This window comes from Egretta garzetta, unplaced genomic scaffold (genome assembly GCF_000687185.1).
Source record: "Egretta garzetta isolate BGI_Z169 unplaced genomic scaffold, ASM68718v1 scaffold235, whole genome shotgun sequence".
In the NCBI taxonomy this organism is placed as follows: Eukaryota; Metazoa; Chordata; class Aves; order Pelecaniformes; family Ardeidae; genus Egretta; species Egretta garzetta.
The window spans coordinates 2,138,733-2,148,449 of record NW_009259792.1 but is presented as its reverse complement, the minus strand read 5'-3'; the positions used below and the strand labels follow the sequence as shown (position 1 = coordinate 2,148,449).

Below are 9,717 nucleotides of genomic sequence, written 5' to 3'. Positions count from 1 at the left end.
AGAACAAAAACAAAAAAAAAAAGCCAGTACAAGAGCAGGCTTGCTCTAGCATCTCTTCCAGGCTTCCAGCCAGCTGCCCATGCTCTTTTCCTCTAGGTCTCCACACCCCCATCCCCTGGGGGGCTGACTCCTCTCCTATGCCTTTGGTCACATTTTGGTGCAGGGATCCTGATGCTTTAAAGAGTTGAGGACAAGGGGCAGAGCCTGGGCACCACACCTTGGCCAGCGCTAAATGCTCCACATAGCCCCACAGGAACCTTGCCCAGAGAGAGACGGCTGGAGAAACAGCCTGGACCGGAGAATCACTTATCACAGAATCACAGAATGGCAGAGGCTGGAAGGGACCTCCGGAGATCATCTGGTCCAACCCCCCTGCTCAAGCAGGCTCACCCAGAGCAGGTTGCACAGGACATCATCCAAGCAGGGTTTGAATAACTCCAGAGAAAGAGACTCCACAACCCCCCTGGGCAGCCTGTGCCAGGGCTTGGTCACCCTCAAAGTAAAGGAGTTCTTCCGCATATTCACCTGAAACCTCTTCTGCTTCAGTTTGTGCCCATTGCTCCTTGTCCTGTTGCTGGAACCACTAAGAAGAGTCTGGCTCCGTCCTCGTGACATCCACCCTTAAGATATTTGTAAGTGTTTATGAGATCCCCTCTCAGTCTTCTCTTCTCCAGGCTAAACAAGCCCAGCTCCCTCAGCCTTTCCTCATAGGGGAGATGCTCCTGTCCCCTCATCATCTTTGTAGCCCTCCTCTGGACATCCTCTCTGGTCAGTCTCAGTGAAAGTCCTGGATGATTTCTTCTCCATGGTTGCTTCTTTTAACAGTTCCTTCTCTGCTGCTCACACTCTTAGACTCTAAGACACACGAGTCAGACTGTACCTCAGCCCTCTTTCCTCAGCCAATAGAGGTCATCTTTTCTCAATTTTCCCCTCAGCTCTGGCCCTCCATTCAGAGATAATCATACAGACTCTTTTCTCCACCTCTCTTCCTGAAATGGATACAGCTGGATGCCAAAGGCAATTGCCACAGCTGAAGATACAGGCCCTAGTGTACCACAAGCTTGAGCAGCAGTGTTGGGCCAGATGACCTCCATAGTTCCCTTCCAGCCTCAACCATTATGTGAAAATCAGGAACATTTATGGCATGGGTTATCTGACCAGTTTCAGCTTCTGGTTTTGAAAGAGAAGGTGCCCCTTGCCCTCTATTCACTTTAAAGGAAGCTGAGGCTATCAGATCAATACAGACCTCACCATTCAGCCAGATTAGTCTGACCCTACATTTCCCTCTGCTTGAATTCCTGCTAGAATAAAGATGTGCGTGCCATGACAAATTATTCAGCGAGCTCAGAGGAGCTTGGCACTGATATCTGCCTCTCTTGAGTACTTCTGATCAATGCAGCTTTCCACTACAGTATTCACAGCTCATCAAGGCTGTAAATCCACATTCAGGTTACTCAAGAGGAATCTTGACAACTGTCTCAGATCCCTAGTCAGCTGAGCTTGTGCTATTGTCAAGACCTGGCATCTCCAGCATCTTCCATAAAGAGATAAGGGAAAGCCTGAGCAATCAGTGGAACCTCTTCCTTCTTCTCCCACCTCCTCCCAGTCTCAAAGTTCAAGGCAGTGTTTGTTGTTGTTTCTAATTTGACCTATGCCCACGGACATCTCTGCCAACGCACAGGACTAGTTTAGACATTACCCATCAAACAGTAACCAGCACAGGTTAAAGTGAATGCACACAGCAGTGAGAGCACCTAGTAGGGATTCTCCGAGGGTAAAACCCCAGATGGCCATTTCTACCATTTCCTAGAGGTGAGGGTCATATCTCTGTATGTGTAGAAGTGCCATTAATGCTTGAAACTCTTAACTTCTGACAGGAGATTGCACTCCTTACTTGAATTTTCATCTTCTCAGCTAAGCCTTTGCTGAAAGACAATGGATTGGGTCACTCTTGTTCCTGTAGGGTTGTTGTTTATACTCATTGTCCTGCTGATTCTGAAAAGACAACATGTCTGGAAGAGCCACGCAAGAGAAAACTTCCCCCCAGGACCCAGACCTTTACCCATCATTGGAAATCTGCACATTATGGATCTGAAGAGACCTTACCTGACAATGCTAGAGGTAATTTCTGTTGTTCCTTTTCTTAGAGCTTTCTGTCTAAGGCAGTCACTGAGCCCCCAAAAGGGGTACAAATGTTTTGAGCTGCTTGCTCCCCCCCCCAAAGTGGGATAGGGGAGAGAATCATAGGTGGGGGGTGGGGTGGGGGTGGAATTAAAACCCATGGTTTTTAGACAGATAAAGATAGTTTAATAAAACAGCAGAGGAAGAGAAAATAATAAAGGTCATGATAAAAAAATGTAGAAAACATGATGCATTCAATTGCTCATCACCCACTGACCAATGCCCAGCCTGTCCCCGAGCAGCAATCGCTTCCCCTTGGCCAACTCCCCCCCAGTTTATCTACTGAGCATGACATCATATGGTGTGGAATACCTCTCTGGCCAGTTTGGGTCAGCTGTCCTGGCTGTGCCCCCTCCCAGCTCCTTGTGTCCCTGGCAGAGCAGGGGAAGCTGAAAAGTCCTTGACCGATGTAGGCACTGCTCAGCAACAACTGAACCATCAGTGTGTTATCAATGTTCTTCTAGTACTGAATCCAAAACACAGCACTGTGCCAGCTAATAGGAAGAAAATTAACTCTAGCCCAGCCAAAACCAGGACAACAGGTTTTGCCACTATTACTGAGAAATTCATTTTCCCTTTGTCTCTTCAAAGGAACACAGGGCCAAGCCTGTCTGCTCTTCCACCTTTCCTTTAGCCCCTCTAAAAGTCTGTTACTCAAATACCTAACAGAGGATTACAGACCCCATTGTAATTCTTTTTCTTCATAAGACCTCCAACATTTGTATGACAAATTCCCCACATTTTGGACAGTGAATGAAAAGCCAATGCCATGCAGGAAAGAGAACATTAAACCTGCTGAAAAACAAGTATTTTGAGCTTGCTGAAAATAATTTTCTTTTATTGTCTCCTTTCATCCCACTAGCTATCCAAAACCTATGGCTCAGTCTTCAGCATTCAGATGGGACTACGGAAAATAGTGGTGCTATCAGGATATGACACAGTGAAGGAAGCTCTGGTGAACCAGGCGGATGCATTTTCAGGGAGACCTAAAATACCAGTCGTTGAAAAATCAGGAAAAGGAAAAGGTGAGCGTGCTGTTCTGTTCCCCCACGCATCTGCCTTCTGCAAAGAAGAATGAGACTTTCTTCATGGAGAGGAGAATTCACACTGTCTCACTTCGTTTTGCTAAGCATGTGAGGCAATGGAAATGAGGGGGAAACTGAAAAATGTGTGGCAATATTCATTGGGGATAAGGAGAGCTGATACCCTTAGTTTACACATAAACATGTAATTTAGAGGTCTGAATCTGCAGCTGAGTCTTCCCTTAGAGGTGACATGTTGAGGAGCTGACATGGGGACATCTCCTGATCTCTTCTCACAGAGGCCACCCTTGCAGCCACCCAGCCACCAAAACCTTGCCACATAAACCCAATACAAGCTGGTAAGGAGGTGTCTACTACATCAGCAGCACTATCTCCAAATACTCCTAGTGAGACTGGTATTATTGAATGCTTATTTTAAATTTTCCAATTGATTTTACATTTGAGAAGAAATCTCTAACAGAAAATATAAACAATAACCCAAGCCTTTAGTTTGCTTCCCCAGAGGGAGCTCATTCTTGCTTTGAGTTCTTCTGGTGCAGATATCATCCTCCACAGTTGTTAGACCCTGAACCTCATCTTTCGATTCCTGTAAATATTGATGGGATACATGGAAGTAGGGACTTGAGAGATTGTCATCTTCTGACAGGAAAGCAAGGGTGAGCACGTTAGTATCGTGTGACCAACTCTGGGTAACCAATGTACTGTTAAATGCCAACCTATCTCCAAATTTTTGCTTTCTTCACTAGGGACAATTTAGACAAATTTAGACAAATCTTAGACATTAGAAAAAAATTTTTCCCCTAAAGGGTTTTCAGGCTCTGGAATGGGCTGCCCAGGGAAGTGGTCGAGTCCCCATCCCTGGGGGTATTTAAAAGCCAGGCAAACAAGGTGCTTAGGGACATGGTTTAGTGGTGGGATGGCAGTGTTAGGTTAACGGTTGGGCTTGATGATCTTAAAGGTCTTTCCAAGCTAAACAATTCTATGATTCTATAATTTCTTCAACAAGGCTCTAAGCAAGAATAAGAGAGCATGATAAGTTCAAGGAGAGTAAATAGCAGCATCAGCTTGAGCAAAACTTCTCTTCAGATGCCACTGAGAATTCTCTGCAGCTTTTCTAGGGTGTAAGGGGGTGGGGTTACTCCCACCAAGTGGGGAGATTTTCCAAACAGATGCCCATATTTGAGCTTTCATTTACTCTTTACAGTCTATGTAAGAATACAGGTGCTCTTGAGAGAGGACGCATCTCACCTAAGGAAGACTTCTAAGGTTAATGAGCACATTCATCATCCCAGGTGATGACCCAGAGGCACAAATCCAAGTCTCTGTTCTACACAAAGCTGAGCAAAAGCCCTCACATCTTAGGCCACATCAGACACCTCATGAACTCAGAATGGTGGCTGCTTCCCTCAGATCTTTCTCCTGACATATCTTTCTTGACTGATTTCATTCTTTGTGGGGACACAACATGTCCTGAGAGCTTGACAGGTTTCCTGCCAGAACCCATCTTTACCAGGATTCAGGGTAGATAGAGAATCTTTGCTCTCATCATGAAATTTCTATTTCTGTGTTTTCATTTTCCATTAAAGGTGTTATATTTTCTGATGGAGAAAACTGGAAAGTGATGCGAAGATTTACACTTACAACCTTACGAGACTTTGGAATGGGCAAGAAGGCCATAGAGGATCGTGTTGTAGAGGAGTACAAATGCCTGGCAGACACCATTGAGGCACAGAAAGGTGGGGGGAATTTCACCTTCATAACACACTGGTTTTCCTCAAGCATCCCAAAAAAATACCAAGGGTCAAGGAAGAAGAGACTCTGAACTCTTTCAGAGATCTACCTTCTCCAGCATCCATGCTCTGAGGAGTTTATATGAGCTGTCTGTCTCTGTCTCTCCACCTGGTAATTGCCTGACATGCGAATGAAAAGCATTCATTGAGGCATGGGTAGTCAAACTGGAGTTAGACATCAAACAGCACAGCTGAGAAAAGTAATTTGTTCCTGCATGTGCAGTGCCTTTGATTGATTTAGTGGCATTGGGAGAGCAGAAGGCTATTGCAAGGACTTGCTTACCTACACTAAAAAAATTGATTGTCCCTAAAGGTACATGTCAGGGAAACCCCTTCCAGTAGGAGGCAGAACATCCAGTTACACATTTCACCAGCATCATCCAAGATTATTTCTTACTAGGCTCAGTTACCAACAGCAGGACTTCAGTAGGTAGCTCTTCTGACCAAGAAGAGTTGGGATAAAAACAGATTTGTACATCATCATTCTAGTTCAGGCTTCATGTCCCTGAACCCCTGAAAGCAAGACCTCTATCCAGCTGCAAAGGGGATGCACCAGAGGGACCTAGAAGCTGTAGAAGTGAGAGCCACAGCAGGTAAGATTGAGTCACCAAGAGCTACTGAGTTAGGAAATTGGACCTAAAGGGACACAGTCCAACTCTCAAAGGATAGTGGTGATAAGGGACAGCCCAGGACAGCACAGACAGGCGAAGTGGCAATGCTGAGTTACCCTTATATCAGGAAACTTTAAGATCATGCATGCCCAAACAGAGCAGCCTGGGAAAGGGCCACAAAGACCCAGGGGTGTAATAGTCTTGGAGAAAACAGAGAGGAGCACAAAAGACTTGCATTCAGTCTCTGGTCTGTCGAAATACCATTAGGGATGTGTGAACCCTGAGCTGGAGGAGCCTTTCCTCCTGCCAGCTCTGTGCTTATCATGTCCCAGTCTTCACTGAGCCTCTGCATGCTACTTTAATTAATTAGAATGACTTTGTTGTTTGCACCTCCTTTACCCATGCTAGGAAAGCCCCTTGAGATGACTCTGATGATGAATGCCGCTATTGCTAATGTCATCGTATCCATATTGCTTGGAAAACGATATGACTATGAAGACCCCACATTCAAAAGGCTCCTGTCATTGGTGAATGAAAATGTCAGAATTTTTGGAACTCCATCAGTTTCGGTAATTCATACTGGTTTAATATTGCTCTCCAAAAGCATGATTATACAGTGGTGTACAGAGGTACACCTCTCCGACGCTGGTCATTGCAACACATTTATCTGTACATGACAGATGCTCCCTGAAATGGCAGAAAGTGGACCTCTGGTGCTATTTATCTTAGCAGCATAGCCTGGGAAATTATAAGTTTTTCCTTTCATGAAAAATTGAACAACACATAATACGATACAAAGATTGTGTCCCCTAGCAACAGAACCTGGTCATCACAAACAACATTACAAACAACAAGGTCAAAATCAGTGTGGGAATTCCGATAACTGTCTCTTAAACTTGATATTCCTAATTCCAACCAGTGTGGAGAGGGAGAGATGAATTCTCTAGGAGTGGAGAGGTAGGAAGTTGTGTCAAGGGCATATGCATAAACATGGGATTTCTAGGCCATCACCAACTAGTGTGATTAATACTCAGTGTAAGAGGGAATATATTTTAACAATTTTACACAGTTGGCCAGGGAAAAAGGAGGACAAAGGACCGTATTTAATCTTGAGTATAAGACTATACACCATTTTCTGTAAGGGCTTTTTTTAATAGACACTGTTGAACTGGGGTATGTCTGCTTAGCAGCTGTTTTTTCTTTCTTGCTATCTCTGTACCTTGCAGATGTACAACATGTTCCCAGTCCTTGGATTCCTCCTGAAGGACCACAAAATCTTTATTAAAAATGTAAAAGAAATTGAGGCTTTTATCAAGGTGACTTTCATAGAACATCTCAAAACCCTGGACAGAAATGACCAAAGAAGTTTCATTGACACTTTCCTCGTGAGACAGCAAGAGGTAATTGAATCCCAGCAACTTCTTAAAGTCTCCTCACTTTCCTTTCAAGGCTTGGTAGAAAAACAAATGTTCTTCAGCTGAGATCTAGCATGTGAAAAAGTCCTACCAGAAACTGTGGTTAGGCTAAAAGACTATGCAGTCATTCCAGCTAGGAGATAAATTGATCGTGGACTAGCATCTTTTATGTGTTCCCAGTAATTTATAAGGAAAATAGAAGCCACTATTCAGCAAGCAACGTACAAGAAGCTCTCTTTACCTGTAGTTTAAAATCCTTTTCTGTACCCCAGCATTTCTGACTCTTTTTAAATTCACATCCCCCTTCATAAAGACATATCCAGGGAAAGCTCTAGGCCCAGGACTCATCGGTACATATTTCTTGGTTTCAGTTGCCAGGTCACACAAGATTTCATTTACTTGCTTCAACAAAACTCTAGTTTTATGGTTCTTGTAAAAATGTGGCAGTGTTTGTACCCAGCCCTCGCCTCTATCTGGTATGGCCTCATGAGGTTTAAGCCAAAGTCTGCTATATCAAAAGCATGGGCTGGCTGCTGGATTGCAGGGGAACATGAACCACTCTTTTAGGCTCTCTTTTGATGCTAGTGGCAGGTAAAAGCAATATCATCATGGGCCAAGTCTCCAGTACCTCTTGAGTTGATGTCAAAACCCAGCTCTGACAACAAATGTATTTTTGTCCTGCAAGATGCTCTGCTCCCGTGGGCCAAAAACCTCTGAAGTAAATGACTGAATCACATGGGTGACCCCAGTGACTGGTCGTTCTTTTCCAAAATATTCTTGTCATCATTGACATTATCCAAGCTGAAGACCCTTGTTGACTTGAGGGTGTGTTCTTGTGGGCAGCACTGGCAGTCCGGACAGTCTGTCTCAAGACTCAGCTTAGAACAGGTTTCTCAAGGCATCCCCTCAAAACTTTCTTATCCTTTACAATTAACTCTTCCCTGAGGGTTGCATATGAAAGTTTTTCCCTGTTGTCCAACGAAAAAGTGCCACCTCGAATCTTTAATCAGCTGATATTATTATTGTATCACACCTCCAGGAGAAAGGAAAGGCCAATGGATATTTCAGTAATGAAAACTTAACTGAGGTCGTGAGGAATCTGTTTGTAGCTGGCATGGAGACCACGTCCACCACTTTGCGCTGGGGCCTTCTGCTCATGATGAAATATCCTGAAATTCAGAGTAAGTGGAAACTAGTCAATAAACAGCTTCCTTCTCATCAGGTCACCTCAAATGTGACTTCACACTGAGCAGGGCTGAACAAAAAGTGAATTCTCCACATCCCTCTATTCCTAGCAGGAGAAAGAGACATTCAAGTGATCTATCGATGTATGATCCCTATTTCTTTCACAGAAAAAGTCCAAGAAGAGATAGAGCGAGTGATAGGGTCAAATCCCCCACGAATTGAGCATCGAACTCAAATGCCATATACAGATGCTGTTGTCCATGAAATTCAAAGGTTTGCTAATATCCTGCCATTGAACTTGCCCCATGAGACTACTGCAGATGTGACCCTCAAAGGCTATTTCATTCCCAAGGTAAGACAATTTCTGCACTACTTTTCTTCCCTCCATCCCCAGTGTAACACATCTCCCTTTCAAGTCCTGCTTGTGTCCAAGCATTCTTGCTCACACTGGGTTTCTCACAGCTATTTTGGCAGGTGCTCCCCTATTAAAGTGGGTGTTTTGAGCTCCAACACTCACCATCGCTCTGATGGTGACAGCAACACCATCCCCAGTGTAATAACTGCTCTGTCTTGGCTTGCAGGGAACCTACATTGTCCCCTTACTGGCCTCTGTCCTGCGAGACAAATCCCAGTGGGAGAAACCAGAAATCTTCTATCCCGAGCATTTCCTTGACTCTGAGGGGAAGTTTGTAAAGAAAGACGCTTTCATGCCTTTTTCAGCAGGTATCTTTCATTTTGGTTTTAGGGCTGTGAGGGGAACTGGGCATCTAAAGCTCCTTTCCCATTAGAGAAACGGGAACGCCTCTCCCTCTCCCTCTCCCTCTCCCTCTCCCTCTCCCTCTCCCTCTTCCTCTCTTCTCGAAGCAGCTCCCACTGACTTTCTTATGACTGTTGTGCATTTTATTCCAGGGAGAAGGATCTGCGCCGGTGAGACTCTTGCCAAAATGGAGCTCTTCCTCTTCTTCACCAGCCTCCTGCAGAGGTTCACCTTCCGTCCTCCCCCTGGAGTTTCCATCTCAGACTTAGACCTCTCTCCCTCCATCGGGATCACCACCCCCCCAATGACTCATGAGGTCTGCGCAGTGCCACGTTCCTAGGGCTTTTCTTAGTGGTCTCCTTTTCCTGAAACACCTGGATGAAATACCTGTGTCTCTAGTTCCACGTGGGAAGTTTGGTGCTTTAATCCAGTACAGGATTTTAGCCCAAACACATCTTGGCTTATAGCCAGAGGTGTCCCTCCCACCGTTACGGCAGGGGGGCCTGACTTCCAGCCACTCCTTGAAAGGGAATCATAGAATAGAATCATTTAGGTTGGAAAAGACCTTTAAGATCAACTCCAACTGTTAATCTAGCACTGCCAAGTCCATCACTAAACCATGTCCCTAAGCACCACATCTACACATCTTTTAAATACTTCCAGGGATGGGGACTCTGGCACTTCCCTGGGCAGCCCATTCCAGTGCCTGACAACCCTTTCAGTGAAAAAAATTTT

The 9,717-nt window shown here is 44.9% G+C and overlaps 1 protein-coding gene across 1 annotated transcript; it reads left to right on the top strand.

Annotated features, from left to right (window-relative positions):
- Positions 1–1,935: 1,935 nt before the first annotated feature.
- On the top strand, positions 1,936–9,322 carry LOC104127005 (cytochrome P450 2K6). Its single transcript, XM_009639627.2, has 9 exons — positions 1,936–2,121; positions 3,044–3,206; positions 4,811–4,960; positions 6,034–6,194; positions 6,852–7,025; positions 8,080–8,221; positions 8,393–8,577; positions 8,807–8,948; positions 9,135–9,322. Exons 1-9 carry the CDS (start codon positions 1,936–1,938, stop codon positions 9,320–9,322), a joined length of 1,491 nt encoding a protein of 496 aa, XP_009637922.1.
- Positions 9,323–9,717: the final 395 nt, after the last annotated feature.

Coding starts and splice junctions, on each gene's coding strand:
- LOC104127005 (XM_009639627.2), top strand. CDS start 1,936: ATGGATTGGGTCACTCTTGTTCCTGTAGGGTTGTTGTTTATACTCATT. Junction 4,961..6,033: donor CACCATTGAGGCACAGAAAG/GTGGGGGGAATT, acceptor TACCCATGCTAG/GAAAGCCCCTTGAGATGACT. Junction 7,026..8,079: donor TCCTCGTGAGACAGCAAGAG/GTAATTGAATCC, acceptor TCACACCTCCAG/GAGAAAGGAAAGGCCAATGG.